General features: G+C 53.4%; 1 protein-coding gene and 1 long non-coding RNA gene across 4 annotated transcripts in view; both read left to right on the forward strand.

The window, feature by feature from the left end:
• The window catches only part of WWC1 (WW and C2 domain containing 1), a 123597-nt gene that overhangs the window by 78390 nt on the left and 29011 nt on the right, over positions 1-16196 (forward strand). For all 3 annotated transcript variants that reach the window (XM_079771933.1, XM_079771934.1, XM_079771935.1), the window contains exons 6-11: positions 1561-1690; positions 2311-2457; positions 4011-4084; positions 8521-8763; positions 11320-11409; positions 14087-14622. In XM_079771933.1, coding sequence (XP_079628059.1) covers positions 1561-1690; positions 2311-2457; positions 4011-4084; positions 8521-8763; positions 11320-11409; positions 14087-14622 — 1220 coding nt within the window. The remainder of the gene's footprint in view (positions 1-1560; positions 1691-2310; positions 2458-4010; positions 4085-8520; positions 8764-11319; positions 11410-14086; positions 14623-16196) is intronic.
• On the forward strand, positions 14633-15737 carry LOC307099888. The gene is made up of 2 exons (XR_013813568.1): positions 14633-15547; positions 15618-15737. It is a non-coding gene; the product is annotated as an uncharacterized lncRNA (long non-coding RNA).

Raw genomic sequence — 16196 nt, forward strand, 5'->3', positions numbered from 1 at the left:
ACTCGCTCCCGGGACCCCCCTCTCCTCGGAGCCTCTTGGGCGGCCTCCGCTGCGGAAAGCTCCCTCTAGACCCATTTCTCAAACTAAATCTGAGACCAGATTTCAGGTACCCAAGTTCGCGTGACCTGGCAGGCTTGCGCGGGCCCGAGTCCTCGAAAGGAATAGACGGGCTATTTTTAGTGGGAGACACAAACGGGGCTTTGTTTTCTTTCTGAGGAGCTGAAATAACGGACAGGGAGCGGGAGGGCTGTGCTGCTGAGACCAGACCGCGGTCCCTCCCTCTCTCCTTCTCTCTTTCTCCCCTGCCCAGAGACGCAGACGATGAGACCAGGATGGAAACCTGCTCCGGGTCCTGATTCCTCACTCAGGTTATTTTTAGCTCAGGACAGGTTGGCGTCTAGGTGGACACAGAAAGGAACCCCCCTGCGCAGTTTCTACTTGAATAATGGGCTTGTGGTGTTCCCTCCACTGTCAAGTTGCTTTTTCTCCACCCTGGATCGAAGCCTTGAGCCTCGCCTTTGGCAAAAGTGTGACGCAGTTAAAACTCTGTGCCCCCTGGACCTTGTCATCACCCCAGCCTCCTTCCCTGGGGGCTGGGACCCAGGCCATCTCTGGTGTGGTCTGACCTTCCGAAAACATCATGACCCTTCACTTTTTTTATTTTCCCCCCATCACAGTGAACCTGTATATAGGTCCTAGATAAGCCGGCGATCGCTCCAGGCGAGAAGTATTTTAATCCCTTACATTTGTCTACAGTTTGCAGACTCCCTGTTCACCACCCATTTTCCATCCTTTATCCCCCTTGATATTCCTCACTGCTCTGTGACATGGCTGGGCAGGTGACATTACCCAGCTTTTGTTAGAGGAGGAAACAGGCTCCTGGTGGCTGAGGGCCATGCCCAAGGTCAAGATGCTACTGGCATCCAGTGGGCAGAGGCCAGGGATGGCATCAAACATAGGACATCCCCCTACAAAAAGGAATGATCCGGCCTCAACTATCAGGAGTTCTGAGGTTTAAAAAAAAAAGAGTTCTGAGGTTGAGATACCTGGATTAAAGGACTGGTCTATGCCAGACACTAAAGCTACTCAAACATTCAAGCCTGCCAGAGTCAAGGACACGATCCCACAAATTATTAACCCTTTGCACTCGCTTGCTTTTTTCTCGATTCCTTTATTCTAATGCTAACCGTGTCGAGTCACACTTGACATCCGAGTGCAAAAGGTTAATTATAACACAGCGTAATGAATGCAGTGTTGCAGCTAGGTGCAGTGTGCTCTGGGAACACCTGGCCCAGCCTGGAGGACCCAGGGAGGTAATCCGGGAAGGCTTCCTGTAAGAGCTGACACTTAGAGGAACCTTGACTTCAAGAGTGGTCTTGCTTCTACAGCCCCACACTAGGGACATTTGCAATTGAACATGGTCCTTCGGTGCCTTATTCCATAGGCAGGACAGAGAGAGGAAAATTCTTGTGAGAACGAAGCTCAGGGGTCTGTGCTTCTCCCCTGGGGACACCCTGTTTCTCACCCCATCTTTGACCTTTCCCGTTGATTGTCTCCTAGAATCGACCAGAAAATGTCTGACGCTCAGGGCAGCTACAAACTGGATGAAGCTCAGGCTGTCTTGAGAGAAACGAAAGCCATCAAAAAGGCCATCACCTGTGGAGAAAAGGAAAAGCAAGATCTCATTAAGGTACCGAAGTGCCCATGCCGTGGGCTCCATCTCCATGTCTCCTGGGCACCTTCCTATGCCAGGCAGTTCAGAGGGCCGAGGCTTAAGTCAGATGGACCAGGGAACCCTGGCTGTCGGCTTCTCCATGTAACAGCTCCCTTGTGGGTAAAGTGGGGATAAATCCTGGGTCATTCCTGGCAGGGCTGTGGTCAGGATCAAATACGATCGCGGTAAAGCTGACAGTTCCTGAGTATGGACTGGGCTGGCACTTTGCTCGCCTCATTTAGTCAGCACGATAGCCCTATGAGATGGGATCTGTGATTACTCCCATTTTGCAGGAGAAGACATTGAGGCACAGAGAGGTTCATCAGCTAGCACAGATCACACAGCCAGGGGATCTCAGGCAGTGTGGCTCCAGAGCCAGCGTCCACACCAGTCTCTCCCATGGAAGGGGCCGGGCACAGTGCCTGGCACCTAGCAAGTACCCACTCACTGCTGGCTCTTTACAGATAAGTAGGAGGTGTGGGTGAGCCTGGGTTCCTACTGAATTACCGAAGGCGGCGAGCAAGGCACACGGAGAGTGACAGACACAGCGCTCCCTCCCGGGAAGGTGTGTCGCTGACCCTGTCCTCCCCGTGCAGAGCCTCGCGATGCTGAAGGACGGCTTCCGGACCGACAGAGGCTCCCACTCTGACCTGTGGTCCAGCAGCAGCTCTCTGGAGAGTTCGGGTTTCCCGCTGCCGAAGCAGTACCTGGACATGAGCTCCCAGACGGACATCTCGGGGAGTGTGAGTAGCAGTGCCTGTTGCTGGGGGCCTCGTGAGGGACCGTCCCCCAGGAGACTGCTGAGAGGATGGCCACCTTCTCGTGACTCACCTGGGGAGCGGCTGGTGGCTCTCGATGAGGCTGGCTGCTCTCTCTCTCTCTCTCTCTCTCTGTCTCTCTCTCTCTCTCTCTTGTTAATTTTCACCGGAGGATATTTTTCTCATTGATTGTTAGAGAGAGTGGAAGGGAGGGCGGAGGAGGGGGGGGGGAGAGAGAGAGAGAGAGAGAGAGAGAGAGAGAGAGAGAGAGAGAGAAACAGAAACATCAATGACACATCAACTGGCTGCCTCCTGCACGTGCCCAGACCTAGGGCCAGGATCAAACCTGCAACCTAAGGTACGTGCCCTTGACTGGGAATCGAACCTGTGATCTTTCAGTGCACAGGCCGACACTCTAACCACTGAGCTACACCAGCCCGGGCTGGAGCTCCATTCTCTTGCAGAGCTCCTGGCCCCCAGCGTGACAGCAGATGGTGGTCTGAGGAAAAGCCGGCACTGACTCCGCGTCCTCGGTGTCCTGGGCCACGTGCTTGTGTCTCGACGCTGCACAGAAAGTGTTTTTGAAGAACCAGGGGTCTTCCCTTCATACTGTTCTGCAGCACTATTCTGTGTTTCTCTCACCGGCTGGAAAACGGGGCATTCTCCTCCCATTGGTCCTAAAACAATGCGTGCAGCTTGCAGACTGCTGCTGACTCCCAGTTCCCAAGCTCAGTCCGCTCGCCACGGTGAATGGTGGCCAGCTCTGTCCAGACGGAGCTCATGAAAGCAAGAGCAGGCAATCCGTGGCTTGGGGGCGCTTTTGTGTCCTAGAGCAGGTGACATTGAACGAACCTGCCGCCCAGCCTCTGTGGCTAAAATGCTCTTCCTATCTGATTTCTATAGCTGTGTTCCCACTTGTGATGAGAAGCTCTATCCACGTCTGATTGGGTGAGCCTTATAGCTTCTTGCTGCTCTCGACAGCAAACAGGCTTTCCCCTCTCCTCCCCCACCACCCATGTGTCCAGCTACCTGCCACCTGTGGGCCGAAATATTTGAGAACGAGCTGTGTGCCTCCTTCCGGTTCTAGAACCTTCTCCTTGCTCACCCAGTGTTTTAGTCCTGACTGCAGCCTCCTGAGTTTTCGGTCAGCCTCCTCCCCAGTGCCCCCAGAATGGCTTTTCCTGTGTATTGGCTGTCCCTGTTTCCTTCTGACCAGCTGTCCTCCGTGCTTCTGTGGCTTGAATGGGCTCCGAGCCATTTGCGGCTGCGAGATGATATTCTGGGCCCTCAGCTTCTCTTCTAGGCGTGACTGATGTCTGCGTTTGGGGCTCTTCCCACGGCCTGCAGGAAGGAAAGCGTTTCTGCCACCTAACTAGCTTCCTTGCGATGCGATGCAATGCGCACAACCAGCTCAGTAATTGGGGGCTACTCTTAGCTACGTCCCACGAAAGCCTCCCATATTTCCTGAGCTCCTGAAACGCCACTGGGCACTGGCCACAGCAGCCACATAACCATCCGGACTCTGTTCTTCCCTCCAGTTCGGCACCAGCAGCCACAATCAGTTGGCGGAGAAGGTCCGATTGCGCCTTCGATACGAAGAGGCCAAGAGGAGGTAATCGGGGGCTGGAGGGTCCTAACAATAGAATACTGTTGCCGAGGGTCCACTCTTGCCTCCGTTTTACACGCCTCGTCTTGCTGAATCCTACAGAGATTATGAAGATAGGTGTTATAATCATCACGTTGGAATCCTCTCTGAAACTCAGAGAGGAAGTGACTGACCCACAGACACTGAGCTGGGTAAAGGGTGGAGCTATGCTTTGAACCCACGTCTGGGAAACCTCAGAGCCTACTTATCTTTTCACCTGCTGGCCTCAGTGTCTGTCATCAGGGTTCTCCAGTGATGCTCTGCGCAGTTTGGTTTGAAGGAACACAACTGGGGTTTTAGCAACAGGCTAAAAGGACTGTGGATCCTACCCCTGGGAGCAAGCTGTGCTTATAAACCGCGGGGTCCCTGGTGACTAGAGAGGTTCTGTGGCTTCACAGAAGCCCAAGCGGTTGAGTTCCACTGCCACAAATAAAAAAAATTTTTTTGTTGTTTGTTAATCCTCACCCAAGGTTATTTTTCCATTAATTTTTAGAGAGAGTGGAAGAGAGAGGGAAAGACAGAGAGAAACATCGATGTGAGAGAAACACATTGATTGGTTGCCTCCTGCACGAGCCCCCACCAGCACCCGGGCCAGTGAGGAACCTGTAACCAAGGTATGTGCCCTTGACCGGAATTGAACCTGGGACCCTTTGGTCTGCAGGCTGATGCTCTATCCACTGAGCCAAACCAGCTAGGGCACACAAATAAAATAATACTCTGAGATGACATATTGAGAGCATCTGTTAGAGTCAGACATTGTACTAAAACATTCACATATAAAAAAATAATAATTTAAAAAATAAATTAAAAAAATAAAACATTCATATATGCATTATCTCATTTAATATTAAAAGCAACATGTAGGCTAGCTTATATTATCTCCATGCTAGAGAAGAGAAAGGTAAGATACAAGATATTAATGATTCTTCAACGTGGTAAAGTCAGAATTGGAACCCTGGACAATCTGGCCTCAAGTCCATCATCTTTCTATGCACTGAGCCAGCCTTACTAGGAAGTAACCCACAGGACATTGTGTAGGGCAGTGGTCGGCAAACTCATTAGCCAACAGAGCCAAATATCAACAGTACAACGATTGAAGTTTCTTTTGAGAGCCAAATTTTTTAAACTTAAACTTCTAACACCACTTCTTCAAAATAGACTTGCCCAGGCCGTGGTATTTTGTGGAAGAGCCACACTCAAGAGGCCAAAAAGCCGCATGTGGCTCACGAGCCGCGGTTTGCCGACCACTGGTGTAAGTGAATGAAGCCAGGCATATGCATCCATTGATCTTTAGACTACATTGCCTGGCCAGGGACCTTCCAAGCCAGTCCAGGTAGAGTGTGGCAGTGCCCAGCTCTGGCCTCTGTGAACTCCCTGGGAGCAGCAGAACCCTTTGCTGCAAAGGCAGAAATTCGATAGAAACTAGAGGGAATAAAATAAAGGGAATTTGTTGGCTTAATGAACTCAAGTCCTGGGGTAAGCCAGCTTCAGGCACAGCTATATCCAGGGACTCAACTGACGTTATAAAGACTCAGTCTCTCTTCTTTTCTCCATCCTGCCTGCCTGCCTTTGGGTTGAGCTGCAGCATTTCTAGGCTTACCTACTACCAGGTTAGCAACCCCAGTGGAAAGAGAGAGCACCCACCTTTCCCAAAAGTTGTAATAAGTTTGGGGTCTGAGACGCCCTGGCTTTTCTGGGTGAAACCATCATTTTTGTAGGGTGGGGAGAATTAGAATCATCTGAAGGCCTAGGCATGGGTAATGTGCCCATTTCTTGGAGAGACGTTGATGTCAGCTTTGTGGGAACCAAACAACTTGAAAATATGGGAGGAGTGACTTTCCCAAGAAAATTTTGAGAATTGTGACCAAAAGGGGGATACTGGTCAGGTAGGGAAAACATACTGCCTGTGCATTATTTCAGCTCCCCCTAGAGGTCCCATAAACAATAGGACTTCCGCGTTTGGACGGCCACTTCTTTTGCCCTCTGAAGGGGACTGTCTAACCCCTGGATGTCTTCCAGCCTGTGGTGATGCCTGTCTTAGGTCATCAGTTCTGGAAAGACTAAGATTGGAATCTTCCCTCTGGGATTGAGCCATTCAACTTCTTATCACAGAGAGAAGTCCTATCACAACTTCTCATCACATCCTGCCTCATCTGCCTTTATCCTGCTTCCTGCCTCCCCTCCGCCCAAAGCTCTTGTGCAGGAGTAAGGGACTGAGTCTGCCGAGGGGGCAATCAAGGCTGCAAGACCTGAGGGATGGAGGCCAGGGGGAGGCTATCGTGCAAGGTCAGGTCATTGTATGCCACGCTTGGTCGTCTGTGCATTTCTGGGCAGTGAGTTTCGTATATTCTCCAAAGGATGCAGGGCCTGAAGTTTGAGGAGCACAGGCGGAGAGAAAGAGCCACTAGAAAGGACATTCAAGAAAGCATCTATCACCCCTCCAATGTCCCACGCGCGGTTGACCCCAGTTAGGGGTGACCAGGCCGGCAAGGGAGGGCCGTTAGGGGCAATCGGGCTGCTGCCAGACCTGGCCATTCCACTGTCCTCAGAGCAGCTGGAGCACAGCAGCGAGGGCGTTATCCCCTTCTTGACGGATTGCTGTAGAGGTGAATATGGAATTTAAATTAATTAGCTCTAAGAATCCATGCGTGCTGAGACACTTGGCTGGGGAGTGGGCAAACCGAGAAGTATCTCTCTCTGGAATTTTCACTACACGGCACAGACATCTTGTCTCCCACCTTGTTTTGATAAACTGAGAGTTGGGCCACATTGTCTGCAGATATGATCAAACTGGGAGTCCAGAGGCCTGGGCTCTGAACAGGTCAAAGCCATGCTGTGACTTTCAGTCGTAGGTGAGCCTCTCTGGACATGTGTCCAACAGGGTGACCACCAGGTCTCACCTCCCCTTTGGGGACCGGGAGAGGCTAGGACATGGTAGCTAAAAGCACTTTGCAAAGGCTAAATCCTAAAGGATCACATGGCTGCCTTTAGATACGTGTATCAGTGCTCTTAATTATACTGTGAATCTTAATTTGGTCCAATGATAATCAGACCTAATATCGGCAAGCATTTGGTAGTGTATAAAGAGCCCTGAATGGCATGTTCTCACTTGGTCCTCAGAACCCACCTCGTAGGCACAGGATTCTGAGTCTCAAAGAAGTTAAGGAACAGGGCTCCCAACTCCTTCCTTAATGTTATTAAGTACCTGCTGTATACCAGGGAAAGTGCTAGAAGCTCGTGATGCCAAAATGACTTCTTAACAAAAATTACCTTTCATCAAGAAGGCCAGAGCCACCATAGCCAGTTTGGCTCAGTGGATAGAGCGTCGGCCTGCGGACCGAAGGGTCCCAGGTTCGATTCCGGCCAAGGGCATATGCCCAGGCTGCGGGCTCGATCCCCAGTAGGGGATGTGCAGAAGGCAGCCAATCAATGATTCTCATTATTGATGTTTCTTTCTCTCTCTCTCCCTCTCCCTTCCTCTCTGAAATTAATAAAGATATATTAAAAAAAAAAAAAAGAAGGCCAGAGCCAAACCCCATCTCCAGGCTTCAGGCCCCAGTTCCACGGTTGCTCACACGGCGCTGCCACCACACCCACTGGTTAGCAGTTGTAGTCTCAGCTAAGGTTGTAGGGGGCCCTTGACTGCCATTGGTTTAGCACCTGTTATCTACCAAGCAGGTGCATACATTAAACATGATATAATAAATACATAATGGCTCAGTTTCACAATAATTCTGAATGATAATGGTTATCTTTACATGTGACTATGGAATTTAAATTAATTAACTCTAAGAATCTGTGCCTACTGAGACACTTGGCTGGGGAGTGAGCAAGGCTCAGGGAGTTTGCCCAATGCCATGTACCTGATAAACGGTCAAACCAGGTACCAACAACAGAGGCAGCGGGAAGGTTTATTGATCACCTACTGTGTGCCAAGTAGCGCGCTCTGAGAGTTTATGGGTGTGTCACAAAGCCTTCAACCACAACTCATGAGGAATGGTTGCTGTCTTTAGAGAGATTATGACTTGTCCAAGGTCACATAGCTAGTGGTAAGAGGCTGTTGCCTGGTGATGAACCCAGCTCTCGATTCCTTTCTGCCAGGCTAGTCACCACCCACCCCCCCCCCACCCCCCCCCCCCCGGCAAGGACATTGCCTTGTTTATGCCTCTACCCCATCCCAGCAGCGCCTGTTCATTGTTGGCATTTGTCAGGCACTGCCTGGGTCTCCTAGATAAAAATATGTTCCTGGAGACGACATGCTGAGCAAAACGAAGTCAGGAACTGTCAGGCTGCTCGGAGGATGTCACGGCTCCTTGGACCTCACAACCCTGGACGTGCCATCTGTTACCCTGCTCCCGCAATGCCACGGGCACACCGGTCATGCCCCCCTTCTCGGCCCGCAGGATCGCCAACCTGAAGATCCAGCTGGCCAAGCTGGACAGTGAGGCCTGGCCTGGAGTGCTGGACTCGGAGAGGGACCGGCTAATCCTGATCAGCGAGAAGGAGGAGCTGCTGAAGGAGATGCGCTTCATCAGCCCCCGGAAGTGGACGCAGGGCGAGGTGGAGCAGCTGGAGATGGCCCGCAAGCGGCTGGAGAAGGACCTGCAGGCAGCCCGGGACACCCAGAGCAAGGCGCTGACCGAGAGGTGGGGCTGGGCCGGGGCCAGGGGTGGGAGGGGTGGGGGAGGAGGGCGGGGTATGGGGCCCTTCCCTCACTGCGCGTCCTGGGGCGACCAGAGGTCCCCGTGTTTCAAGAAAGGTGTTAGGATTTTTTTTTTTTTTTAATATTGACAACTAATCCAAAAGTGTGTTTGTTTGTTTTTTTAATATATTTTATTGACTTCAGAGAGGGAGGGAGAGAGAAACATCAGTGATGAGAATCATTGATCGGCTGCCTCCTGCACACCCTGCACCAGGGATCGAACCCACAACCTGGGCATGTGCCCTGACCTGACTGGGAATCAAACCGTGACCTCCTGGTTCATAGGACAATGCTCAACTGCTGAGTCACGCTGGCTGGGCAAATCCAAACTTTTTAAAAAAAATACTGTGAAGGCTAAATCAGCTTCCTATGGGCCTGACTTAATCTGCAAGCCACTGGTTTACATTCTTTGCTTTCAACCTTGTCACAAACTTTAGTTCCTTCATGGTCACACCAATATGCACGCCCACACTGCACAGAGCACAACCTCGCACCCACAGGCGGTCCCGTCATCCCCAGCTTCTCATTTATGCATTCATTCATTCATTGATTGTGTCCATTACCTGTCATACAGTCATTCATTTAAACCTCCTGGCAACCCTGAGGTTGATCTCCATTTTATAGATGAGGAAACTGAGGCTCCCCCAACATCCCTGAATGGCAGAGCTGTGCGTAGATCCCAGGCCCACTGGCTCCGGAGCCCATGCTTGCTTTAGGCTGCTGCCCATGTAGAAGGTCTTTTATTATTGCCTTCGCCCCTGGGTGGCTTCCCTGGAACTGTGAGTTCACACAGCCAGTCCGGGGAAGCCAGGATCTCCACCCTGCAGCAGAAGCTGCTGAGCGGGTGACTTGAAGGTCCCCCAGGGCAGGGCCCTCTGGGGGACATGCAGAGGGCAGCCAGGAGCATGTGGGCAGGAGGAGGGGAGACCCTGGGGAAGGGTAGGGACAGGCTGAAAGCTGTGAGCCTCTGCAGGCGAGAGGAGAAAGCTGACTCAACAGTCTTCGCATCTACAGCTGTTTGCTTCCGGACCACGTTTGTCTGTCTGTGTCCATCCCTCTGACTCCTGTCTCCTTAGGTCTCTTTCTGGATCCCATGTTCCTCCCTCTCTCTCTCTCTCTCTCTCTCCTGTGTCTGGAAATGGGAGTATTCTGGGTCTCATCTTCACACAATAGCCTTTCCATTCAAATGCCTTTGAGGACAGGAATAGTTAAGCCACACCACAGGGCCTGCCAAACCCCCGTCACAAATCAGTCAGAATGACAGACATCCCGACACCACTCGTCCTAACCCCTCCCCTCCCGTAGGGCCTCCGACCACTTCTTAGAGCGGCTGTGCATTCATGCAGGGTGCTTGTTATAGAGTGTGGGCTCCCTGGCTGCACCCCAGGGACCGGTTCCCCAGGCCTGGGATGCAGCCCAGGCTCTTGCATTTTTAACCAGCACCCCAGGTGCTAAGCTCAGCTTGTGCACCTTCTGCATCCTCTGCCTTCGATGCTTGATGTGTTCTTGGCCTCCCAGCATGTGCCTGGCATCACACACCAATGCCATCTGGCCGGCGCAGCCCAGCGCCTCTGGGAGGAGGCCTCGGCGCCTGCGTGTTGCTGCCGACGGCTACACCCTGTGCTCAGGAAGTCAAGGCCACCTGACTCCTGGACCCCCAGCATCCTGTTGGGGCTTCAGTGGGGACCTGCTTTTACTCCTATAGCATGCCTCCATGGTTTTTCTCCCAGAGAAGAGGGACACAGAGGTAGAAATGGGGGCCCCAGCGGCTCTTGGACCTCTTCCTTCCAGGGCTTTGCTCTTAGGGAGGGTCAGGAGTTCAGCCCTGTTCATTCTGTGGAGAGTCAAGGATTCTGTTCATTTCTGGCTCCATGTGCCCGCCTGCTGCCTGCCCTGCCCCAGGCAGGATTCTGGAAGAACAGTGCCAGGGACGGGTGTCCAAGGACCATGCCAAGGCCTCTCTGCCTGCTGCTCCAGTGGTCTTTTCTGGAATTTCACAGGTTCCGTTGACCATTAATAGTCCCCACCCATCCCTGACCACTGCTCAGGTGTCTAGAGCCAGCTCTGGTCTTCATGCAGGGCCTGTGTTGAAGGCCTGGGATGCTGGTGGAGGGAGAGTGTGGTTAGATTTTTCCATGGAAATGGAGGGAGGTAACGTTGGGTAGAACCCTGATTCTGTAGCTTTAAGTAAATGATTGGACCTAAGGACAACTTCATATGTAAAGTGGTAAAAGCCCTTCTTACCTCGTAGGGTTATTATGCAAATGAATTAAAACAATGTCATAAGTTTCCTAGCATAGCACTTGGTATATTGTGGCTGATGATACAAGCCATTGCTATTCGATTATATGGGGAGCTCACATCTCCCCAAACATCACAGGGAAATGCTTCCAGAAGGTTCTTGCGTGTCAGTGTGTCCACCTCCACAGGTACATGCCTGTGATTCCTCTTTCAGGGACACATTCCTCGGGGCTCCCCCTCATGCCCTCTCTCCCTTCAGGTTAAAGTTAAACAGTCAGAGGAACCAGCTGGTGAGAGAACTGGAGGAAGCCACCCGGCAGGTGGCCGCTCTGCATTCCCAGCTGAAAAGGTGAGCGGTGGGCAGTGAGGACCGTGCTGTCTGGGGGCTGGCCAGGTGCAGGCGTCCCTCCCGCACGACGGAGAACAGACCTCAGGCTGGGGCCTTGGTGGGCAACTGGGTGTCGCTGGAATTTCACAGCATTTGTTTTTTTCAGATATTATTGATTTCAGAGAGGGAGAGGGAGAGAGAGATAGAAACATCAATGATAAGAGGAAATCATTGATCGGCTGCCTCCTTCCGGGCTCTCAGATATTTCAACCATAGCCTTCTATTTGTTACTAGAGGCCCAGTGCATGAAATCGTGCACTGGAGCAGGGGGGGCGTCCCTCAGCCTGGCCTGCACCCTCTCACAGTCCAGGAGCCCTTGGGGGATGTCTTAACTGATGGCTTCGGCCTGCTCCCAGCTGTCAGTCAGACATCCGTAGTGCTGCTGCAAACGCAGGAGAGGCTCCCACCACCACCACTGTGCTTGCCAGCCATGAGCCCGGCTTCTGGTGCACTCACCACCAGGGAGCAGCTCCTGCGTTGAGCGGGATCAGGCCAAAACCAGCTCTCCGACATCCCCTGAGGGGTCCCGGATTGCGAGAGGGTGCAGGCCAGGAAGAGGGACCCCACTGGTGCACGATCAGGGCTGGGGAGGGACAAAGGAGGGCATGTCCAGCCCGTCTCGCTCAGTCCCAATCAGCCAGACCCCAGCAGCAAGCTAACCTCTACCGGTCAGAGTGTCTGCCCCCTGGTGGTCAGTGCACGTCACCGTGAGCAGTTGAGCAACCTTAGCATATCATTAGCATATTACGCTTTGATTGGTTGAACCGACGACTGGACAACCAGACACTTAGCAAATTAGGCTTTTATTATATAGGATAAGTGATACTGCATTTCCACTTATCCTTAGGATATAAAGTTTCCTTTTTATATATATATATATATGTGTGTGTGTGTGTGTGTGTGTGTACACACACACATATCCTAGCTAATAAGAGTAATATGCAAATTAACCATCACTCCACTATACCCGCAAGCCATGCCCACCAGCCAATCAGGAGCATCCAAATTAACCCCAACCAAGATGGCTGCGGCCACTGAGAGAGCAGGAGGGAGGCTTGGGATTCCCCAGCGATGGAGGAAGCCAAGCTTTCCGCACACCCTGGCGGGCCGAGGCCTCCACTCCAGGCTACAAAGTTTCAATTATAGAAGATAAATCACAACAGAAATGGCGGCAGCCACGGAGCTGGAGAGAGCAGGAGGCTAGGGTTGCCCCTGGCGATGGAGGAAGCTAAGCTTTCCGCACACTCTGGCCTGCTCAGGCGTCCGCTTAAGGCTACAAAGTTTCAATTATAGAAGATAAATCCCAACAAAAACGGCTGCCGCCAGGGAGCAAGCAGGAGGCGGCTTCGCTCCAGGCTACAAAGTTTCAGTTGTAGAAGATAAATAAATCCCAGATACCAGGGCCTCTGCTTGGGTTGCGGGGGGGGTGGCGGGGGGGTGCGTGGCCAGCCTGAAAAACACCACAGGCCCCTCGCCCAGGCCCCAAGGGAATCCCCACCCTGATCTGGGACACCCTTCAGGGCAAACCAGCCAGCCCCCACCTGTGCACCAGGCCTGTATCTAACAAAAGAGTAATATGCAGATTGACCATCACTCCAACACACAAGATGGCTGCCCCATGTGGTCAAAGATCCTGCCCCCATGTGGACACAAGATGGCCAGCAGGGGAGGGCAGTTGGGAGGGACCAGGCCTGCAAGGGAGGGCAGTTGTGGGTGATCAGGCCAGCAGGGGAGGGCAATTGGGCAGGACCAGGCCAGCAGGGGAGGGCAATTGGGAGGGACCAGGCCTGCAAGGGAGGGCAGTTAGGGGCGATTAAGCCTGCAGGGGAGGGCAGTTAGGGGTGACCAGGCTGGCAGAGGAGGGAAGTTGGGGGCGACTGGGCCTGCAGGGAAGGGCTGTTAGGGGAGACCCAGGCCTGTAGGGGAGAGCAGTTGCTGGTGGACCAGGCCTGCAGGGGAGGGCAGTTAGGGGTGACCAGGCCTGCAGGGGATGGCAGTTAGGGGCAAACAGGGTGGCAGGCGAGCCATTAGGCATCAATCAGGCTCGCAGGGGAGTGGTTAGGGGGTGATCAGGCTGGCAGGCAGAAGCGGTTAGGGGCAATCAGGAAGGCAGGCAGGCGAGCAGTTGGGAGCCAGCAATCTTGGATTGTGACCCAGTGGGATCGGGCCTAAACAGGCAGTCAGACATCCCTCAAGGGGTCCCAGATTGGAGAGGGTGCAGGCTGAGCTGAGGGACACCCTCCCCCCCGTGCACAAATTTCGTGCACCGGGCCTCTAGTATATATATATTAAAGCATAACAAACTGAGTTGATGTGAATTAACATATTATCTCGGGCTAGATTCAAATATGGGAAAATACCATGAAAATGGAAAGCAGCCAGCGGAGGTTTGGGAAACAGAGATACAGAGGGGGAAATGAGCTTTAAGGCAGTTGGCTTGGGTTCGAATCCCAGCTCTGCCAGTTTCTGATTGTGTTGCCTTCTCGGGGTATCAGTTTCCTCTAGTGAAACGGGGGTGCGTGGTCTACCCTGGAGACTGTCAAGAGGGCCCAGCGAGATCATGCACTCTAAGTGCTTAGGTCCCGGCTGTCCCAGCCACTCCGTGTGTCCTCACCCTCCATCCTCTCCCTGCCCCCAGCCTCTCGAGCAGCATGCAGTCCCTGTCCTCGGGCAGCAGCCCTGGGTCCCTCACGTCCAGCCGGGGCTCCCTGGCCGCCTCCAGCCTGGACTCCTCGGCCTCCGCCAGCTTCACTGACCTCTACTATGACCCCTTCGAGCAGCTGGACTCGGAACTGCAGAGCAAGGTGGAGTTCCTGCTCCTGGAGGGGGCCACGGGCTTCCGGCCCTCGGGCTACATCACCACCATCCACGAGGACGAGGTGGCCAAGACCCAGAGGGCCGAGGGGGGCGGCCGCCTGCAGGCCCTGCGCTCCCTGACCGGCACCCCGAAGTCCATGACTTCTCTGTCTCCACGGTCCTCCCTCTCCTCCCCGTCCCCGCCCTGCTCCCCTCTCATCGATGACCCCCTCCTGGCTGGAGACGCCTTCCTGAGCCCCCTGGAGTTTGAAGATCCGGAGCTGAGTGCCACCCTTTGCGAACTGAGCCTTGGCAGTGGCAGCCGGGAGAGGTACCAGCTGGAGGAACCCGGAATGGAGAGCAAGCAGTTGGGCCCAGGTAGAGAACACAGCCACAGCGGGAGAGAGGGAGCCTCCGGGAGGGAGGGAGGGGGGAACTGTGCTCAGGCCTGGGCACGGACCGCAATGATAATTATGATCATCATCATACCATAGGGTTAATCGATTTATTTACTCATTCGGTAGGTAGGTAGTGTACTTAACCATGTTCTACGTCTTGGGCTAAGGGTTTTTCCGTGGTGGATTCATTCATTCAGCAGGTAATATTAAGTACATACTGAAATGAAATGCCAGTCCCATGCGAATGGATGCACAGGGTTCATCCATTCATTCAGCAGAGGTGCCATGTGCCAGGCACTGGGTTAGTCACAGGGATACAGTATTCAGGACAGACGGGTCCCTGCTCCCATGAAGCGTCTGGGCAAATGAAGGCCCAGGCGGTGACTGTACAACCAGGCCGATAAAAGCACCGGGAAGAAATTAAACTAGGGGATGTGATGGAGGCTTTCAGGTTGGGTTGTGAAGGAAGGTGGCCTTGAACCGGGGCTTCCACAGGGGGAACAAGCCAGCCTTGGGGGGAAGCAAGAGCAAGTCTCTGAGGCCAGAGCCCGGGGTCTGCAGGAGGGGCCAGGCGTCGGGGTCACCAGCAGGGCTGGAGAAGCAGGGGGAGTCTGGTCCCGGAAGGCCTGGGGGTCTGTGGAAAGGGGTTTGGGTTTTATCCTAATTGCAGTGGGGATCCGTGGGAGTATTTGCAGCCAGGGAATGTGATCTGACTCCCATTCTGCATGGGGTTGGAATGAACATGCCGGTGCGGGTTGAGATTCACGTTGGAATCTTCCATGCAGAAGGCAGTGCTGAGGATGGCAGCTAAGACTTATTGAGAGAAAGCCCCGTAATATATCATAACGGCTAACATTTATCGGGGTGCATCCAAGGTGGGCGATGTGATTTATAGGGTGCAGTAGGTTACTTGTGTTGTGCCCACTTCACAGATGAGAAAACAGCAGTCTAGAGAGGTGACATCGCTTGCAGTAGGTTACTTGTGTTGTGCCCACTTCACAGATGAGAAAACAGCAGTCTAGAGAGGTGACATCGCTTGCCGTAAGCGCCGCCCCCTCCCTCTCCCCCCCACCTCCCCCCCCCCCCCCCCCCACCCCCCCCCCCCCCCCCCCCCCCACACACACACAGAAGTGGGAAAGCAAGGACTGGAATCTGGGTGTTTCTCTGACCCAAGAACCCAGCGTCCTTGTTTTCACTCTCCTCTTAGCATGGGAAGTAGCCAGGGTGTTTGTTCCTGGGACACTTGGGCGCTCTCTGGCCCCCCTGTGCCCGCCTGGCCCTGGGTGTGAAGGTCTCACCTCCAGCTCTGGCCTTTCCTGGCTATGACTCACTGAGTGCAGGTATACAAGACACTGTTATGCGTATGTGCTCATTTAAGCCTCACAACAACTCTGAGGTAGGTGCTGCTTCATCCCCCATAAAACAGAAGAAAGAAGTGAGGCACGGTGAGGTTACATGGCTTGTCCAAGGTCAGTGTCACAGCTGGGAAGCGGAAGTGTCAGGATGGGTGCCAGGCCTGCCCAGAACCCACGTGAAGGCCGGTGCCGGCTCTGT

This window comes from Cnephaeus nilssonii (genome assembly GCF_951640355.1).
Source record: "Cnephaeus nilssonii genome assembly, chromosome: 5".
Lineage (NCBI taxonomy): Eukaryota > Metazoa > Chordata > Mammalia > Chiroptera > Vespertilionidae > Cnephaeus > Cnephaeus nilssonii.